The sequence below is a fragment of the Heterodontus francisci genome, chromosome 36 (genome assembly GCF_036365525.1).
Source record: "Heterodontus francisci isolate sHetFra1 chromosome 36, sHetFra1.hap1, whole genome shotgun sequence".
NCBI lineage: Eukaryota > Metazoa > Chordata > Chondrichthyes > Heterodontiformes > Heterodontidae > Heterodontus > Heterodontus francisci.
Window position 1 is genome coordinate 41,351,164 of NC_090406.1, and position 20,617 is coordinate 41,371,780.

The 20,617-nt window shown below is 41.9% G+C and overlaps 2 protein-coding genes across 7 annotated transcripts in view; one reads left to right on the top strand and one right to left on the bottom strand.

Moving 5' to 3' along the window:
* Positions 1 to 8,881, top strand: part of ticam1 (TIR domain containing adaptor molecule 1) — a 23,486-nt gene extending 14,605 nt beyond the window's left edge. For all 4 annotated transcript variants that reach the window (XM_068016568.1, XM_068016571.1, XM_068016570.1 and 1 more), the window contains one exon: positions 1,470 to 8,881. In XM_068016568.1, coding sequence (XP_067872669.1) covers positions 1,696 to 3,879 — 2,184 coding nt within the window. In that variant the 5' untranslated portion in view covers positions 1,470 to 1,695 and the 3' untranslated portion in view covers positions 3,880 to 8,881. The remainder of the gene's footprint in view (positions 1 to 1,469) is intronic.
* LOC137351765 (protein fem-1 homolog C-like) overlaps positions 1 to 17,354 on the bottom strand; it is a 24,435-nt gene extending 7,081 nt beyond the window's left edge. The window contains exons 1-2 of one of the 3 annotated variants that reach the window (XM_068016573.1): positions 15,389 to 17,354; positions 12,660 to 14,794 (exon numbers count right to left, since the gene is read on the bottom strand). In XM_068016573.1, coding sequence (XP_067872674.1) covers positions 14,723 to 14,794; positions 15,389 to 17,182 — 1,866 coding nt within the window. In that variant the 5' untranslated portion in view covers positions 17,183 to 17,354 and the 3' untranslated portion in view covers positions 12,660 to 14,722. Of the gene's footprint in view, positions 1 to 12,659 lie in introns of those variants that run through there. The other 2 variants (XM_068016575.1, XM_068016574.1) reach the window with 2 other exon arrangements.
* Between the last annotated feature and the right edge of the window lie 3,263 nt (positions 17,355 to 20,617).

A 20,617-nucleotide genomic window follows, 5' to 3' on the forward strand; every position in this document is an offset into this window, starting at 1 on the left:
CGATGAATTCCTAATATCGACTGTGCTGTCAGAAACATAGGAACAGGAGTAGCCTATTTCACCCCTTGAACCTGTTCCCCCATTCAACGCAATCATGGCTGATCTGCGACCTAACTCTATATACCCGCCTTTGCCCCATATCCCTTAATACCTTTGGATAACAAAAACCTATTAATCTCAGATATGAAATTAACAATCGACCCATCATCAACTGCTGTTTGTGGAAGAGAATTGTGTGTAGACACGTTTCCTAACTTCACTCCTGAAAGGTCTGGCTCTAATTTTTAGACTATGTCCCCTAGTCCTAGACTCCTCAACCAGCAGAAATAATTTCTCTCTATCCACCCTGTCGGTTCCCCTTAATATTGGGAGACGTTATTCAAAGGCCCAATTGTTTTGCTGCGGGAAACAAGGAGAGAAAGTGGGGGAGTGATTTTCCTAGCATAGGTATTAGTGGAGGAGCAGAGAGTCTAGACTGATGATTGGCGCACAACTGAAGAAATGCTGCATGGTTTGAGGTGTCGTCTTTCAGATGAGATGTTAAACCAAGTCGGCCTGGTTATGGGGTTGTATAAGATTTCACTGCATTATTGAAGGATGGAAGTGCTCCCAGAGCCCTAATGCTCTTCTAATATTATACTTCAGTTCAAAAAAATTAAAAAACAAAAAGCAGTCATTTCAATCTTTTTTCAGAACCGCCCTCGGAAATTTCCAACACCAAGCAGCAATTAAACTCATTGACCTCAGCCTGTGTTGACTTACAACAATTAGACTCGTGTATAAATGGGACAAGTCATCTTAAATGTATCTTGATTTCAGCAGCAGAATAATACATTTATGTGATATAACACCCCTGTGCTTATAAAACAGTCCATCACCTGGCTTTCTGTGAGCAATGTCACAGGAGATCTGCTAGTACAAAAGTAAGTTAAATGCTCTAGTAAGTTGTTAAATATTATTTAACTGAACGATAAGATTCCGTGAATTTACAGTGTGATGAGAGGAGACATTAAATTCCTTTTGTGCTGGTTTCTGTTGAATAAACCAGAAATGCTCTAATGGCCCTATAGATACACATGTGGCCCATTGGATATAGATATGATCTAATGTAACAATGAACCATAGAGACCCGAAGTCCTGAGTTTGAACACCAGACTGCGTTGAGTCAGCTGGTTTCAACCTGAGTGGCATTAGGCTGTTACACTAAAATGGATTTTCCTGATTATTATTCATTGCCTCCTGCTGTAATGTGAGCATGGACATTGCATGAAGAGAGGATAGCTCTAACCTGTGATATTCTTTATGGATAATTGACCTACTGACACTCGCACATGAAGAATGCTACCTGGACATGGAATATATCCCAGTATGACCAAACAGCACAAAAAGAAAGGGGAAGAAAAAGCATATAGAGTTAATCTTGAAAATGTTGTTGCCAAGACAAATAACTTTTGTGTTTCCTTTTTCAGAGTGCACTGATGGAGCCCAATGAAGTACCTCAGTCAACCTGAGCACTGGCATTACAAGATGCAAGTAGGGTTTGCAGACTGATAAAATTCCCATCCAGTATGATGTGTCCAACAGGTGGGCTCCCATTGTCAGATCAACCTAAATGGAATTGGAAGTAATGTCGAAACACAGGCTGTTTCCTTTGTGTTCTGTTAGTCTGGCTCTATTTTGGTACTCGATGTGATTATGGCAGGAGATTGTGAGCGCACTCCATCTCTTGATGATTTGTTTGACATTTTGTCTGAAGTCCCAGAGGAAAGACTGTTCAGTCTGTGGTATAAGTTTAATCCAGACAACTTGAGAGCTTCAAAGGCTCGTCAACTCCTTTATAGCATCATATCATTCTTCTTGAAAAAGAAAGATGAGGCTGAGAGAGCAGCATGTTTGGTGTCAAATGAGATGCCGGCGAACAGATGTGCTTTGTACATTTTAAACAAAATTCAAGGTTCAGAAGGTGGTGCAGGGGGAGAATTGGAAGCATGTAAAACGTCAAATGAAGAGTTTGCTGCAGAAGATAGTAGTGTTCTCGCAGACCTGGCTAGGATGCTCGCGGTACTTGTGGAGGAAAATCTGTGTAACCCCTCCAGGAGGAACCGAGCATGCCGAGCTGCCATCCAAGCACTCAAGTCTAACAGTCAAGAGCACAGTATGGAACTTCGGGAACTGATTGAAGAATTTAGGTTGCAATTTGGTTCTCAGGATTTTGAAGATGAGGGCGAGAATGCTGAAGTATCTGCTCTGAAATCAATTGAAGATTCAAGTCCGAGTATGAGATCAACTGTTGCATGTAGGACCAATCCAATGACTATACCTGGTCAAATACCGACTGACTCACTTAACACTTCAGAAATTACAATACCCAGTCATTTTGAAATCAGTGCATCTCCTACTGCATCATTCACTTCCAATTCATGTAGACACAACTTAAACTCAGTAGCAAACTTTGAAGAGAATGCAGTTAACCCCACCAATTCTACCAGCGTACCTTTGAATAATTATAATGCTGTATTGAATCTACCTTCTGACAACTATTTGGGAGGAGGGAAGGTGACCCCTGGCACTGGGGCTCAGTATACAAAACAGAAGGATGTTTCCTCAGTTCATCCAACTAAAGGTTCATCAGGAACCAAAGTGAAGGAAGTGAGACCAATTGAATGTACTGGAAAAACAAGTGGCGTCCTGGTAATTAATTCAACGTCTAAAATGTCAGAGGACCAGGGGACAGGGAATGAAGGACAAGCAAATTCCATTTCACACAATCCTTCATTGGGAGTGACTAAACTGCTGACAGGTGACCAGTCTAACAGTTCTGAAAGCACATCAGGTAAATTCAGCCCTTCAGGAGGACTTCCTGAGGCAGAGGAGGAGAGTTTTGAGAACAAATTTTACCCTTTTGTTATCTTGCATGCCTCAGAGGATGTGGAAATTGCAGAAAGTATGCGAGTTAAACTGGAATCCTTAGTCAATATGGAAGGTGCAACATTTTTTGAGGAATTCTCTCTCCCGGGGCTGTCTCCAATAAAGTGTATTGAAGATGCGATTAACAACTCTGCTTTCACAATCCTCCTCCTTACAAACAATTTTAACAGTTGCTGGGAAGAGTACAAGACCAATATTGTCCTGATGCATTCAATCAATAATCAGCACAAGTACAATACAGTCATTCCACTGCTAGCGAAGAAGAATCGGCTGCGTAAAGATGAGATACCTTTTGCACTGAGTGGTATCAATAGTCTTGATGAGAATTCCAAACACTTTGAAAGACATGTAGAAAAGATGTTTACAAAGGGAGTACTTGAGAAACATAAAAAAAAATGGCTTCAGGAGCAAAGGCAAAATCAGATTCAAGAAAAAACAAATCGGGCCAAAGAAGACCTACAAAATGTCTGGAAAAATCTATCAGATCAAAGTAAATGTATGCAGGTTTGCAATCAACTAGCCCAGATGCAACACATTTATCAATTCTTCCAATTAACACATCCACCCCATCAAGGACCTATTGCAGTTAATGAGCACACACAGCCCGTGTTAAACCCACCTCTGTATCCAGACTTTTCTGCATTTCCCCCTGGTTTTAATCCTTCTTCACTGCCAATATCACCAAACCAGCCAAATTGCAACCTGCAGCCTGCCTTCCACCCATTTATGCAACCGCCATCTCAGGTCATCCATCCTAGCAATAGCCAGCGAGGTCAAAATGTAACTGTCAGTAGTTCTACACAGCAACAAGGTCAAGGCACCAACATAATCCAGATTCAGCATGCCAAAAATGTACAGATAGGGGACGCCAACCAGATGACAATAACAGATTCCATTGAGAGCAGTGAAAGCACAGATGATAGTGAAGATGAGTATACTGAACACAATTAGATATATTAAAAGTTATTTTTTGGAAGTTGGAGAAATCAAATACCAGCAGAAATATGGATCCTGGTAAAGACACCATCTGAAAATGAAAACCACCATAAGTGTATAATTTTCTTTATCTTGGTTGTACAGAAATATTCTGATTTGCCAGTAGTTCAAATTAGCTTTTATTACATGGGGCATTGAGTCTCTCTGGCTCCCTGTTTAATGCCCAATCTGAACTCAGTTTTCTGATCACTGCAAGGCTTTGGCAGGAAAGCTACAATTGACCTCAGCAGTCCTGAGTTGCTGAAGGATAAAATCAACCCGAGGTACCTGCTCCTGATAGCCACCCAGGGGCTCTGTGTCTGTTGCACAAGAATAGAAGTCAGTAGTGTGGTGCTGTTCCCCGGCCCTGCCCCTCCGCCATAGTCAAATACTCATTATAAGCTCACATATGGAGAATGGTCACTTGGCCTTGAGGAATGGGACAAATGCCATTCATAGAGCTGCACCAGTGCAAGGCAGAAACTTCAGCAGAGGGGTGGGGAAATATGGAGAATAAAACATCTTGTTAATGCAAGTGGAATAGTGACCGTTGTTCCACTCAATATTGGGTTTTAGACAGTTTTATTTTTGTTATTTTAAATGATATTCTATACTTATTTTTGGGTCAGCTCCTGGTGAATTATAGTAAAAAAATCGAATCTGCCCTTGATACTGTTACACAGCAATATGTCTGTGCTGCAAGTCCTCTTTACTATTTAATATAGCTGAAGTTCAGATAAAGCTGTACTTTTTCTGTAAGACTGAGTAGAAGATGAGTGAGAGAGTGAGACGAAGTGGGTGAAGAAAGAGAATGGGAGAGTGAAAGACTGTGTGAGAGAAAGATCATGCAAGATTGAATGGGGAAAGAGATGGAATTTAAGACTGAGCGGGATATAGTGATATCTCTGATTTTTCCTTTCCCTGCCTGAACCTCTCTCCATGTCTGGCAGTGGTTTTTCTGCATTCATCTGTTACAAGCCCACCTACTCCCACAGTTCAATAGATTATGCTTCTTGCCATCCACTTATTGTTACCCTCCGATCATTCCTCCTGGATTCTCCAATTCTGTAACATCATCCTCTGATGACTCTATATACCTCACTAAACGTCTGAGATTAACTCCTTTTTCTTCTAACAGGGTTTTCCCTTTATGGTTGTTGACAGGATCCTTGACTGTCAGTCTCATTTCCTGTGCCTCTGTCCTCACCACTGCCACTCCTCTCTGATCAAGAAGATTCCTCGTCTTCACTTTCCCGGCGCCTTTTCATTCACCAGATTATCATCTGCTATGGTTATGATGCCGCTACCGAGCACATTTCTTCCTCCTTATCCCCCACGTCCCTTTCTGCATTCAAGAGGGCCCATTTCATCCATGATACGGTGGTTCATTCTATTAACTTCCCCTCTCTGATTTGAGTATCTGTTATCTTTACTTCTCTTTTTTTCTTTCACCTTACAAAGCAGAGAAGTGTCTTGCACCCAAAACATAAACCAGCCTGACACCTGTGGTGGATCCACGATGCAAATCGAGGATGACACTCCAGTGCAATACTGAGAGAGTGCTGCACTACTGGAGGTGCTGTCTTTTGGATGAGACGTTAAACCAAGGTCCTGTCTGCCCTCTCAGGTGTACGTAAAAGATCCCAGACCACTATTTTAAAGGAGAGTAAAGGATTTATCCTGGTGTACTGGCCATATTTATCCATCGGTCAACATTACATTGTAATTATCACATTGCTGTTTGTGGGAGCTTGCTGTGCACAGACTGGCTGACTCATTTCCCACATTAGAACAGTGACTATACTTCAAAAGTACTTCATTGGGTGTAAAGCACTTTGAGACGTCTGGTGATTATGAAAAGCGCTACATAAATGCAAGTTTTCTATTTTCTGCTTCTGTTTGGGTGATAGAGACAAGGGGGGAATGTATGAGAGACAGAGACAAGGGGGGAATGTATGAGAGACTGAGACAAGGGGGGAATGTATGAGAGACTGAGACAAGGGGGGAATGTATGAGAGACTGAGACAAGGGGGGAATGTATGAGAGACTGAGACAAGGGGGGAATGTATGAGAGACTGAGACAAGGGGGGAATGTATGAGAGACTGAGACAAGGGGGGAATGTATGAGAGACTGAGACAAGGGGGGAATGTATGAGAGACTGAGACAAGGGGGGGAATGTATGAGAGACTGAGAGGCAGATGAGACTGGTACAAGGGAGAATATGAGGCTGAGGAGAGAGAAAAACTGAGGGAGAGATTGTGGGGAACAAAAAGAGTGCATGTGAGTGAGTGAGTGAGTGAGGAAGGGTGAATAGAAAGTCTAGACAATGGCTGATTCTAGATGATGTGAAGAACCTTGCCAGTTTCATCTGATTTCATTGTGAGGACTACGGTAGCTTTATTTGATTCCTAAAGAACAACTAGTTAAAATGATTTACAGAATCCTTTATATTTTCTTGGCCTTTTTTCCATTGAGGTATCCAGTCTTCATTATTACCGTACAATATTAACTCGCACTTCAACAAAATGAGCATTGTAAAGATAGTGGAGCTGGGACTGTTAATTGTTGACACTAGTTATCTGACTTTGTAAAATTTGAAAGTCAGCTGCCCAATGATGCAATGGGTAAAGGTACTACTGTCTGATATGGTACTGGGCTGTACAGGGCAGAAAAATCTTAGCTATGCCTTTTCCCTTTGTCTGCCGAAGGTGCTAACTCCCTTAGGGAGGTATAGTGCGAAGATACAGATCATCTGGCTCAAGTAGCCACTATTCATATTGTGCTTTGACAGTGAGTCTGTCCCACCGTGGAGAACAATTCAGCCGAATCCATATCAAGTGTGACCCACTGTCCACATAGGAAGGGGACAATCGGGGAGTAAGGATGGTTTGTTTCTGTGGATGAAGATCAAGGGTAAAATTGGAAGAAAAAAAAATGAGTGACTTCATTTTGGATTCAGCTTACAAATTTAAAGAGACAGCATCCCTTCTGATAAATCTTTGGCGATTAGAATTCAAGTCTATTTACAGCAAAAGAACTGCAAATCTTTCCCTGATGGAAAAACAGGAACTGTATGCAGACTGCACCATGAACTGTATACTGAAACTCAGCCCTCCTTGGGGAACAGGTGAAGTGAGGCCTGGTAATAGTTTGGGGTGCAGAGAGATTAGAATTGAGCCAATACTCTGGCAGATTCTGTAATATGATATCTGAGCCAGGCTGATCTGCAATATCCCAGGACACTGATTATTAACCAGCTAGTCCTGACTTATTGATTAGATTTGGAAGGGTGTAGACCTGTCACTGGGATTCTTTCCACACAATTCTAGATAATCAATGCCCTGATTAGCGGTGGATGGAGTACCAGTATTTTGTGCTTTTTAAACTCCAGCAGTGGCAATTTGCCCCTAAATTCTCCTGGGTTTAGGTATGGGGGTGGAGTGGGGTGGGGTGGGGAGTGTGGACCTGCACATGCACAGAGTGTGCACTCCAGATCAGGCAAACAGAAACTCTCATAAAGTGGATTTTTCAGTAGTTTGGACATGCTTACAGATAGGTTTTTTCTGTCCATACGTCCAGCTGACCAAAATTAAAAAGACTGAAACCCCCTAGATGTTGGTGATGAAAAGCACCTGAAAATTATTTGAGAAACATCAAATTTTTATTGTCTAACATAAATAAATCTGGTGGGTCAACTTTTAAATAGGCCAGGCCAATAAACTCCTGATTTTTAATTGTTTGGACCTTCCAATAAAATTGTGGCCTTGAAGTTGTGTTGTGTGACAGTTGTTATGAGCAGTTAACATAGCTTAACACCAGTGCTAAAATAGTGGTGAGAGGAATTACAGACGATTGGATTAAGTTTATGCATGCTAATAATCTCAAGGCTAATGTGTTTTTAGAAGTGTTATTAAAAAAAAAAGCAACTAGAAATACTGCAGCTTAATCAGTATCTGAAAGAGAGGTTAGTGTTTGACAAAGGTTCTTGATGTAAAGTCACACCCAAAATCTTTTTCTTTCAGACGCTGATTGACCTGTGTATTTTGACATTTTTCATTAATGTATTTTTAAAAATTCAGCATAAATGGTCAGATCATACATTTCCCTCGTCTGACAATTAGACAGTCCTGGATGAGCTGTAAAAAGGATACTGTCTCAAGCAAATTAAAATGATTCCATATTTAATAAAAACAGTAGCTGCATTCATAGTCTAGAATTTGATACATAGTCAGTCAGTGATAAACGTTTACTAGAAAGGTTTTTTGGTTCCTGTCTCCATTTTTCTGATACTTTTACAAATAAAACTTTTCTATTATACTGTTTGCAGATAGTTTATTTAATCTATGATCATTTTCAAATCTTTGCCTGCTCCAGCCTGATGATGTTGCTGATGTTTACCGTGGAGCTATTGTAATAAAAGTGAATCCTGTCTTTGAGTGTCTGTCTAGAATTAACCCCTGCCCACTCGCTCTTAGTGAGCATTGGGCCTACTGTCCATTGGCAGTCGACATTGCAGTTTGAAACAATGTAGAAAGGGGCCAAGCCATTGAAATTGGGCACCAACCCCAGATGATAAAACACAACTGTAGTAGTTGTATTCTGCTACTAGATATCACTGTTGCCTTTACTAAGTAAAACACATACAAGGCATGCTGATGACATACTACATCATCAATCCCCATTGATGTCTTGAATCTGCTATTAAACCTGCATCTCGGAATGTAAGTGAAATCCTAGTTTCAAAACCCCAAGTGTGAATGTTTATCTCAATTTAATGTTGTGAATCTTCAATCTGTCAAAACTACCTATTCGGTTATAGAGATATCAGTTAAAGACCTGGTTCACTGTCTACTTGCTGCAGAATAATTGCAATTTACAAATGATGGGGAGAACTAATGGAGACTTCTTGTAATGTCAAGATTTTGCAAACAATGTAAAACATCTTCAGTGATTAAACTGTTGAAAGTGAGACTTTGATTTTATTTGGGAAAGCTTCAGTTGTTTTTCTAAAGGATGTGGCGTTCTGTTCATTTTCAAATTTGAGGAATGCATTCTGTGATAGTTGGCAAGACTCATTTACTGGATCATAAGATAGATGTGGATGAGAAGAGTCATTCAGGCCGTCCTAGCTCATCCATCCAGAAAGAATGTGTGGTTTCCCCCGCTCCCCCCCTCCCCCCCTCACAACCCACCCTTTCCTGAGGACTTAGTTACAAGGAAAGTTTTTTAAAAAAGGTGAGAAAACCTCTTAGCGGTATACAAGATATAAACTGTATCAAAAAGATAAACACTAAACATAGAAAGGAAGGTTTGCATTTTTATAGCAGCTTGCATGATCTCAAGACGTCCCAAAGCACTTTACAGTTAATGAAGTACTCTAAGTGTAATCACTGTTGTAGGAAACACACAGCAGCCATTTAGCACACAACAAGCTTTCACAAACAGTAATAATGACCAAATGATCTATTTTGGGGCATTGATTGGTGGATAACTCAAACATAAGCATAACCTTACATTAAAATGTGACTAGAACAAGGGGGCACTGTTCTACAATGAGTGAAAGGCAAATTTAGGGCTGATTTGAAGTTTTCCTTCATACAAAGAGCATCAGAAGAACTTCTTGACTTTGGAGTGTCCAACGTTTTCTTAAACATTTGTTGGATTTTCACCCATTCGTTTGTCTAAATGATTTCCCCTTAAGCTAAGTTGCATCCACTTCATCCGTAGAAGGTTGTAGCAGAGATGAGAAACTCAACACTTTTATTTCTTATTTATTGATCTTATTTGAATTTTTTTGGTAAGGGCAATTGTTAGTACCATTGGAGGAGCAGAACTGAAGAAATACAGAAGGAGGTGGTGTTTGAAAATGAAGAAAAATAATCAGCAGACAACTGGGAGGGATTGGGCTCGGAGTAATAATGGAAAAATTGAGCCTGTAGGTTTCGGACTGCACCAAACAGACCAGGAAGAACCAGGGTTTGATCTCTGGTCTGTTTTTAAGATATCTGATCTCACCCAAGGCAGCAGTGGAGTCACTAAGGTTGATGCAATGCCAGGAACCAGTATGGAAAACAAAATTGGGTAGAAAATCTCCTCCCAATGATTGGCCAGTGTCTGATGTATGTGAGGACAGTTTGGACTTTGCTCTGATTTCCCTACAACCAAAAACCTGCCTGTAGTCATTGCCTGGGTTCATGCATAAAGTATGACAATTTAAAATGTATATAAAAGGGGGCCTGGGGTATAGACGCTACCTTCAAAACAAAAAACGGGATTAGAAAAAAAAAGGATAGCAACTTGTGTGTGGTAGTATGGAGCTGCTGGCATCCATATAACTCAAACGCTGGTTGGAGTGAGTGCCTTCAGGATAGTAAGGGATAAAAATAGGGGAAGATGTTTATTTTTCCCATCGGGCTAAGCGGTTTGATGATATCAGGGTAATAAATAAAAGCAAAATACTGCAGATGCTGGAAATCTGAAATAAAAACGAGAAATGCTGGAAATACTCAGCAGGTCTGGCAGCATCTGTGGACAGAGAAGCAGAGTTAACGTTTCAGGTCAGTGACCCTTCATCAGAACTTCTTATTGACGATATCAAGGCACCATCCAGTCCTCATACAACTTTACACAGATTTTTTAACAATTATAGTCGGAGCCTCAACTATTTCTTTTGGAATATGAACTATGCTTTGTCTACCTTAAATGTGAGTAATTTTGTCAGTTCCATTTTTCTTTGAACATTAACCTCTTTCAGATGAGGCATTAAACTGAGGCCCTGTCAAGGAGGAAAAGATAAAGGGAATCAGTTCAAAGCATGAAAGTTAGGTTAGATTCCAGGAAGCACTTTCTTTTGGAGGGTCATTGACCTATGGACTAGATTGCCAGAACTTGTCTTATGGATTTGCAACAGGTCTTCAGTTGGCAGTTGGATGAGTTTCTGCAAGTGGAAGATATCTGGAATTGAGGGTAGGTGGAGTTGCCAGTGACTAATTTTACATTACTGATATCTCCTGGAGCTTGTTTAATTGCCCTGGGAGGGTCAGAAAGGCCAGAGAGAAATAGGCCCAGAATCATTTCCTAAATTGACCTCAGGTTTATTTTGTTTTCCTCCCAAGAGATTGCAGGACCAGGAGGACCATGTTTGGAATGATAGAGGCTGGCAGTCCAACTGGTGTTTTCTTGTCCCTTTTCGTCTGTCTTTATTGAGAAAAATATTTATAATGTCAGTTGGGTGCAGGAGGAGCAAGTGGGAAAAGTGGTGTACACAAAATATCTTCCCAGGGTGCCTTAAATCAGCATTTTTACAGGAGGGAAATAAAGTGGGTAAAGATTGAAAAATTCTTCTCCGTTTACAATTTCTCAACATTTACGTTGAGAGTTCAGTTTTTATTTCATCTTCAATTTGCTACTTGTGCTGTAATATAATTGCAAGATCAGCAGTCACTTTCCAGTAGCTTTTCCAAATGGCCAATCCTGACATTGATTATTGGAAGGCTAATTAATTGTGGCAGCATTGAAGACAAACCAAATCCTGTCTTAATACAACATTTATATCTGCATATATTTCCAGCACTGGAGAATAGTAGGAACCCTATACTGCCCTATCTAAGATATATAATATATATATATATCCAGGTATATAACCCAGATTCTTCCTGCTCTACATTACTCAGTTCCACACCATACAATACAATTACCAACTAAACCATAAGAGCAGGAATGACAATTGAGATGAACACTTCCTCTAAAAGCCTTGTGGAGTACTTGAATTTAAAACTGTATGAGTTCATGCTGGTGGAAAGGTTAAAAATTATAGTAAATGGCTGTATGAATGTACAAAGTCCTTTTCTTTATCAAAGCCAACCAATAACTGTCATCTCTTACCTTTGATGTAACCCTTAGTTTTTCATTTACAACAACTCATGTATATAGCACCTTTGACATTCAAGGTGCTTCACAGGGGCATTATAAAACATATGACACTGAGCCACGAGATATTAGGGCAAATGATCGAAAGCTTGCTGAACAGGTAGCTGTAAAGGAGTGTCTTGAAGAAAGCAAGGTAGAAAGGCAGTAGGGTTTATGGAGGGAACTCCAGACCACAGGGCCTAGGCAGCTAAAGGCAAGGCCACCAATGAAGTGATTAAAATTGGGGCTGCTCAGAGGCCAGAATTAGAGGAGTCCAGATATCTCGGAGGGTTGTGGGGCTGAAAGAGGTTACAGAGATTTGGAGGGGCAAAGCCATGGAGGGATCCAAAAACAAGGACGAGAACTGACACTCATATCCTCATGATCCTGATTACAGTATCGCCTGTATTGCTAAAGTTGCCAGTGAGAAGTTCAGTATTTCTAACATTCCAAATATCTTTATTCCCTAAACAGTTAACTCTCTATGAAGCTCAAGTCCATTCAGTATTTCAGCATTGCTCACTATCTGGAGACACTCTTCTGGGACTTCCTCTGGGCTCCTGGATGGGACTCAAGGAAAAACTTGTCTCTGTCACAACCTTTCTAATCTCCATTTTATTAATATTATGATGGTCATTACTTGTGAACTTTTTTGTTCCCTGTGCTCTGCTCCGGCTTTATTGGGTTGAAATCAAGATTGCAACAATTTCTACTCTGATTCCTTCCTAGCATCTTAAAGTTGTGCATCTCCTTATCTCTGGTCTTTCCTTCCTCCTTTAATCTGTAAGTATCCTTCTTCTAGACATTTTTTTTAAAGAAGGGATGAATAATTAGTGTTCTACATCAGTTTGTTTTGGATACACTTTTATTATAAGAGCTACCCAATTCACACAAGTGCAGCTCAGCAGCAATTTGCATTTAATACACTTTAAGCCAAACAATCTAGTGTAAACTCTGAATGGGCAAAGAATGTACTAAAATAAATAGGTTCCAAAGGCTAAATTTCTAAGTGTAGTTATGAAATGCTTAAAAAAAATTAGCATTTTGTGCACTGTGAAAACATGCAGTCACACAGCTGGTTTGCAAGTTTCTCCATAAAATAAAGTCCTATTAAGACAAATTAGATCTATACATAGTGCCTTTAACAGTCCCAGTATTTACAACAGGGTTTAAAATCTCTGCCATCCTTTAACCCCATGAGAACTGCAGTTATATTTTTTTACACCGTTTAAAAGAAAATCTACGTTTTACTTCTTCAGAGAACACTGACTTACAAACAGTCTTGTGGCTCGGCGGAGAGTTCAAATGACACTTATAATTTCCAGTAGAGAAAAATCATTTTTAGCAGTTAACAAACATGCAAGTTCCAAAAGACATTCAGTACTCAAAAATGCTCTGTTTCATTTCAGTGATGTATGCCAGTGGAAAAACATTTGCTTTGGCTTTTTTTTCTGCAGTTCACTACTGTTGTGACTAGTTTATTTTGAACACTCTTCCCTTTTCTGAATCTGACTGCATATTAGCAAATCAAGAAGCTGAACTTGCACAGCCTTCCCTTTTTCAAATACTCAAATTCAAATCAAAGGCTTGGAGTATGGCGAGATAGCAAGCAACGTGTTCAGGACTGTCAGTTCTGATTTGTAGTGAACAATTTAAATGTAGTTTTGGTTGGCCTTTTGACATTTTGTTTGTAACAACACAGACTGCAGATGAAAGGTATGCATATATTTATTAAGGGAAGTATTAAAAGACTTACAGTACATGGGTTGGGTCAGGGGGTAAATACCATGGTGATAATTGGGTGCATTACTGAATTCAAACAAGCATATCTGATTTAGAACACACACATGCTATTCTCTTATGTGCCAAAGGGGACAGTGGTGCATTAAACTCTGTTACTAAAACAGTTTGTCCCGGACAGAAGCATGTTAATGCAAAAAAGTTTATTCTTAAAAATGGAAGGTGATCCAGTCCAATGTGAACTGTTCAAGTAATAGGTTGGATGAATGGGGCATGATGCTTTCTGAAAGGTCAACTTAGGCACAATAATGAGCCTCCATTCTTCAAACTGGTTTAACATCAATTCCTGGATCTTGGGATGTGTGTTTCAGCAATAAGTGAGATGCGCATCACTGATGGACAAAAAGGGCGGAATCCATCAGTTTTGCCACTACCTAGTAAACAGTAAAAAAGTCCATAAGCCTCAGGATAGGCAACAAATTCAGTTCCAGTTGTTTAACAAGAAAATCATATGAATTGTGATTATCTTTGCTGTCTCAGTACAATCACTGCTGTAATAAGAAAACTAGGTGGGATATGCACACCAAACATTATACAATGTTACTTTTTTTACTGAATACTGGACATCCAAACGGTTTGTGCTTCTTTCCATTATTTTACGCCTCCTCCCAACCCATTAAGAATCATTCGCCAACACCACGTCTTCTTGTTAGATAAGTTTCAAACAAAAGACGGTGAATATTTGGTACTTAGGCTGCAATAATTTAAATATTACAGTATCACTTGTAAGAAAAATGAGCGCACTGGTATAACACCACTTCTCAGCCCTTCCAATAAATGTCAAATATAAAATCTTGTTTTACCAAATATTCTGTACCAAAATGGTTGAGTTCTGAACATTTATTATAACATTTGTGTATGAAACGTGAAAGTCTCATCTAAAATTGGGACAGCACATGATGGAAACTCAATAGGTTGGTCAGTATTTGAAATAAACTGACACACTGACCTATCTTATCCTATCCGATGTTGACCAGGATGCTGTGGTGATTTTTTCTACTTTCCAATATTGGGGAGATACTCCAGTTGATTCTTTGCCTCTGTGTTCTATCGAGCCTGTTGATCTGGTTCATTCTGGGAACACACTGGCTATTGAAAGTGTAACTCACGCTAGTACTGTATATATCTTTGGACCTGGTTGCACTGACTGTGGATATATTCTTTGCTGAATCTCAAAGGCACCTGAAACACATTAGGGACACTGGAATTGATTACCTGTACTTTAAAAGTTTGATTTTCTTGCAGTTTTGAAGTACAGCTAAACACATGCCTGTGAAGTAATAGCCGGACAGAAATCTGGAATTCTGCAAACAATGTAGAAGACATTATGGCATGGGCTGTGATCCAGAGGCAGGGTTGCAGAAGTGGGAGCCAAGTGGAGGGAGCTCAAGATTAAAATAAATTTGCAGATTATGAAGTAATTTTCTGTAAATGAACTAGTTGGCTTCCAACCCCTCCTCCATCCCAACATTCGGCCTTTGCTACAATCCAGAATGGACAATACAGTAGGCAGAGAGTAACCAATGAGTATTCTGCAAAACTAGTTTTGTTTGTTCTACCTTACAGTCTTAGCCCTATAACATTTAAATAGCCCTTCCGGAGGCAGACTGATTTTAATCTCATTGAAGTCTGTCACTTATTTATGTTAATAAAAGTTGTTAAATCCCCTTGAGAAGAAACTATGCATGCATCCAAATTCATAAACACTTAATTTTGCATTCAGTGTAGTTGAATGAAAGCATCCAGTTCTTCTGGAATTACTCCTTTGTAAATCACCTTATGTTTTTCAATGGCACGAGCAGCAAGGCACTGGAGGGTGATGTGGTTGATGGGCTGAATCACATTTTTGGCCATTTTCTTTTCATCCAGCAAATCCCAAGCAGTTTTCTTGGAGGAATTGGTAGCGTCAAAATGTGCACCAGTGTCAATTAACATGTTCATAATATCAAGATTGTTGTTGAATGCAGCTATGTGCAGGGGAGTGTTGTTCTCATAATCTCTTGAGTCAACGTCAGCACCACATTCCAGCAGTACCGAGGTCACTTGCAATGAAGGGAACTTGCAAACTGGATAGCGGCCAACTGATGTTGTGTCCTTGTCAACAGCGAGATGTAATGGGGTAAATCCACCCTTTCCTCTTGGGTTCAATTTCAACAGCCGATAGATGGTTTGCTTCTTGTAATGCTCCTGGTCAGGGCTACATTTTACCTTTTCTAACAAGGAGATCAAGTGCAAAATAATGGACAAAGCTTTAGTGAATTGTGCAACATCTGGTGGGTTCTCCCGCTGATTCACTGCCCGCTCTACTTCACGAACACTTTTGCACAGGATGCCCATAAGATCATTAAAAGATACCTTCATGGCCAGGGTACCTTTTGGACGGTCTTGCAGGACAAAAGAAAACAGTTCAGCAAATGACAGCAAACTACTGGCAGTCATAGGGCTCAAAGGGTCTAAATTGTTCTGCTGCATATCCAATGCATACTTCCACAAGTTGATGCACCTTTCAAAGTTGCCAGAGTCAGCATAGACCGCACCTCGGTAACGGATATAGTAAGAAGTGTCTGGATGGGATGGACCAAGAATTCTCTCTCGGATCAACAAGGCTTGCATCCTCATCTCATCTGGATCAGTGATTAGGGCCTCCAGTTCTTCAGAAGTCGTTACTTCCTTTGCATAATCATAGGCCAGCACCAATTGTCCTACCTGCGGCTTCTTAACTACTTTACTTTTGTCACTATGTCTCTTCTCCATTGCTCTCTTCCAAAACTTCATAGCTCCAAGTAAGTCCCTTTTCTTATCAACAAACGTAGCTCCTAACAGCTCAAGTGCATCAATTCGGTCTTCCTTCCTGGTCTGCACATGGTTAATAAGAAACTCCACAATATTCATGTGGCCTGTGACACTGGCAGCAAGTAAGGGGGTCATTCCATAACCATCCTTTTCCATCTTAGCCCCACATTTTAGCAGCATCTTCATAATTTCCAGGCTTCCTGATTCTGCACAATCGTGCAAAGCAGTGTTCCCTTTCACGCTCTTCCTATTCACATCCGCTCCCTTCTCTAGCAAATACTTGGCAATTTCCTTATGCCCTTTATAGCATGAGATCATGAGGCAAGTATGCCCATGCCTATTGGCCACTTCCATGTCTGCTCTGTGCTCGATGAGGTACTTGACAATCTCCAGGTGGCCGTCGAAGCAAGCTGCCCGCAGTGGGGTGGAGTTGGTCAGGGTGGTGTTGTTGACGGACGCCCCATGTTCCAGCAGACTCCGGACCACCGACAGGTGCCCCGCGGCGGAGGCTGCCCAGAGCGGCGGGGCCCCTTCGATGGTTTCCCCATCGAAATTGACCGAACCGCCCAGCTCCACTTTGGCCTTGCAGTGCTCCATCAGGTAGTCCACCACCTGCAAGTGGCCGTACCTGGAGGCGATGAGCAGGGGGGTGCCGCCGTTGGTCTTCTCCAGTGTCACCGCCTCCAGCTCCTCCGCGCTCCGATTGTTGAGCAACTTCTGCATAAGTTTCAACTTCCCGTCTCGAGCTGCGTTAAAAACTGCCGTCTTGATGTCCATTTTCGGGCCCCTGCTGCCATTTAAACACCGGCCTTGCCAATAAAAAAGAAGGAAGATGGAAGTCCGCTGCCACCGTCAGCCCTCAAGCAGCGCATTTCCCGATATTATGTTTTGGAAGTAAAATGGAGACCCTCCAGCTGACGGCTCAGGCCGGACCTTACCACGCATGCGCCCCCGGCGCCGCCGCGCATGCTGGGAGTTTGTGGCCCGGCGATCAGAGCCACGTGACCCCTGCCGAACTACACCACCCAGAAACCACCGCAGCACGTCCGGCAATTGGTGGAAAAGGGCCCGACCCATCTTTGATTGACGGTGGATCTAGCCAATGAGTGCGTAGAGTTATGTCAGGGTCGCTGGCAAAGGAATGAGCTGTACCAATGAGCTTGGTAAGGAGGCGGGAAATAACGGAAGGGATGGTGATGGAGGTCGGTCGGTCGGTCAGTCAAGCAAGGTCGCCTAGTAAAAGTGACCGCCATTGTAGAAGAGCGGGAATCAGCGGGAGGGGAAACGAAAATCGAGGCAGCTACAAACACACGGACATTTGGCATCATTGAGCCAGTTGCTTTGGAGCTGGGGTACTTGCAATTATATCACACCTGAGAAAGGCCTAATGTACTTCATCTCATTATTTGAAATGTAGGCGAACGTGGTCATGTTGCACACAGAAAGTTCCAACAAAAATCAATGAGGAATGACCAGTTAGTTGGACATGGTAACTGAACATCCAAAATACTCATTTTGAAATAGAAATTCAGTTTTTATTTTACATAGTAGCGGAGGTAGGCCATACGGCCCATTGAGCCTGCTCTGCCATTCAGTAAGATCATGGCTGAACTATCTAAACGCCACTTTCCCACCCTATCCTCAACATTCAGGCTTGAGCTGGAATGGCAATTGACATCTGTACCACACCACAGGAAGCTGGTTGTGGTTGTTGGAGGTCAATCATCTCAGTCCAGAACATCATTGCAGGAGTTCCTTGGGGTAGTGACCTAGGCCGAACCATCTTCAGCTGCTTCATCAATGACCTGTCCTCCATCATAAGGTCAGAAGTGGGGATGTTCACTGATGATTGCACAATGTTCAGCACCATTTGCGACTCCTCATTCTGAAGCAGCCCATGTCCAGATGGTGAAAGACCTGGACAACATCCAGGCTTGGGCTGATAAGTGGCAAGTAATATTCGTGCCAGGCAATGACCATCTCAAACAATAGAGAATTTACCATCTCCCCTTGACGTTCAATGGCATTAGTGTCGCTGAATCCCCCACTATCAACATCCTAGGAGTTACCATTGACCAGAAACTGAACTGGATCAGCCATTAAATTGCTGTGTCTACAAGAGCAGGACAGAGGCTGAGAATTCTGCAGGGAGTATCTCACCTTCTGTCTCCTCAATGCCTGTCCACCATCTACAAGACACAAGTCAGGAGTGTGATGGAATATGCTCCACTTGCCTGGAGGGCTGCAGCTTCAACAACACGCATGAAGCTTGACATCATCCAGGACAAAGCAGCCCACTTGATTGGCAGCCCATTCACCGCTGTCAACATTCAGTCCCTGCACCACTGACGCACAGTGGCAGCAGTGTGTACCATATACAAGATATACAGTTGCACTGCAGCAACTTACCAAGGCTCCTTTGACAGCACCTTCCAAACCCACAGACTCCACCACCTAAAAGGACAAGGGCAGCAGCTGCAAGGGAACACCACCTGCACGTTCCCCTCGAAGCATGCACCATCCTGACTTGGAACTATATCGCCATTCCTTCACTGTTGCTGGGTCAAAATCTTGGAACTCACTTCGTAACAGCACTGCAGGTGTACCTACACCCCAAGCACAGCAGCGGTTCAAGAAGGCAGCTCACCACCACCTTCTCAAGGGCAATTAGGGAAGGGCAATAAATGCTGGCCTAGACAGCAATGCTCACTTCCCACGAACAAATAAAAAAGCTGTCAGGCAATGGCCATCTCCAACAAAAGTGAATATAATTGTCAACCATTGACCAGGAACCTAACTGGACAATCCATATAAATACTGTGGCTACAATAGCAGGTCAGGTTTATTTCTTTTTTTGAAGTGGATAGACTTGCCAATTCAGTGAGTATTTAACTGTTTACACGTCGTGAGCATAAAAATAACCAATCAGACAGGTTTTCTTGAATTTAAGTAAGAAAGAGGTTAGCTTTATTGTACTTAAACAGATCTCAGTAAAATAATAAAGTATACTGCAACTTTCACACACACATACACTTGAAGTTCACATACACACAGACAAATAGGTTACAGAGTGGGGAAGGAAAGATTGGTCAAGTTAGAGTCCAGAGAAATAAAAGGAGTAAACAGTCTGTGGAGGTTAGTATACAGTCTGCGGCTGGCTTCAAGCTGAATTCAGTGGTCGTGTGACATTCCTTACGTAGTCCTGAGACTTCCAGTTTGAAGATGTGTACAGCTGATTCGGTGGTTTACCTAGAGACAGCATTGCGGCTGATTTCCTTCAAGGAATCTCTGTCTGTAGTAGGGATATGCCTAGGTGGTCACAGTCAGCATGCAGGGATCGAAGCTTGCAAGGTGGATTGGAGAGAGAGAGGAAGGAGGGACCCCACTTGGGTCTTCTCTCGTCAGTCTCTAGCTGCTTGTTTGGTTGCTGCAGAGAAAACACCAGCTTAAGCACACAGATGGTGTTCCATGACTGTCACCCAATGATTCAAGCCTGGTGGGTTACCACTGTGTATTCCCTCTTGCAACTTAATCAGTCCATGTCTAGGAATTCCCTTCTCACAACCAGGGTCCCATTGTTCAAGTGATTAGGTTTGAGTGGTTTGTCTCCACCAATTTAATATTCAGGTGATGGCCTTGATGCCTTGCTAATGGGAACAGGATAGGTAGTTCACTCAGATTCCCCAGGTCATTGTTCTTGATAGATCTGTGCAGACAATCTGTCTCCAGCTGAATGCATTGGAATATGGAGTACAGTGATGCAAATTGGGGTGGCCATCTTTAGTTGGCAGCAGAGTCACCATTTATCTGTTTCTTTTTTTAAAATTTAATTCAGGTTTCCAGCCAGTGGATTAAAAATCATCATTTGACATAACATATTTTCTTGACACAAATAACTCACCTCCTGACTCCCCAAAGCCTGTCCACCATCTACAAGGCTCAAGTCAGGAGTGTGATGGAATATTCTCCACTTGCCTGGATGAGTGCAGCTCCAACAACACTCAAGAAGCTTGACACCATCCAAGACAAAGCAGCCAGCTTGATGGGCACTCCATCCACCACCAGCGCACAGTGTGTACCATTTACAAGATGCACTGCAGTAACTCAGCAAAGCTCCCTTGACAGCATCTTCTAAACCTGCGACCTCAACCACCTGGAAGGACAAGGCCAGAAGACGAATGGGAACACCAGGAGATCTCAGACCCGTGTCAT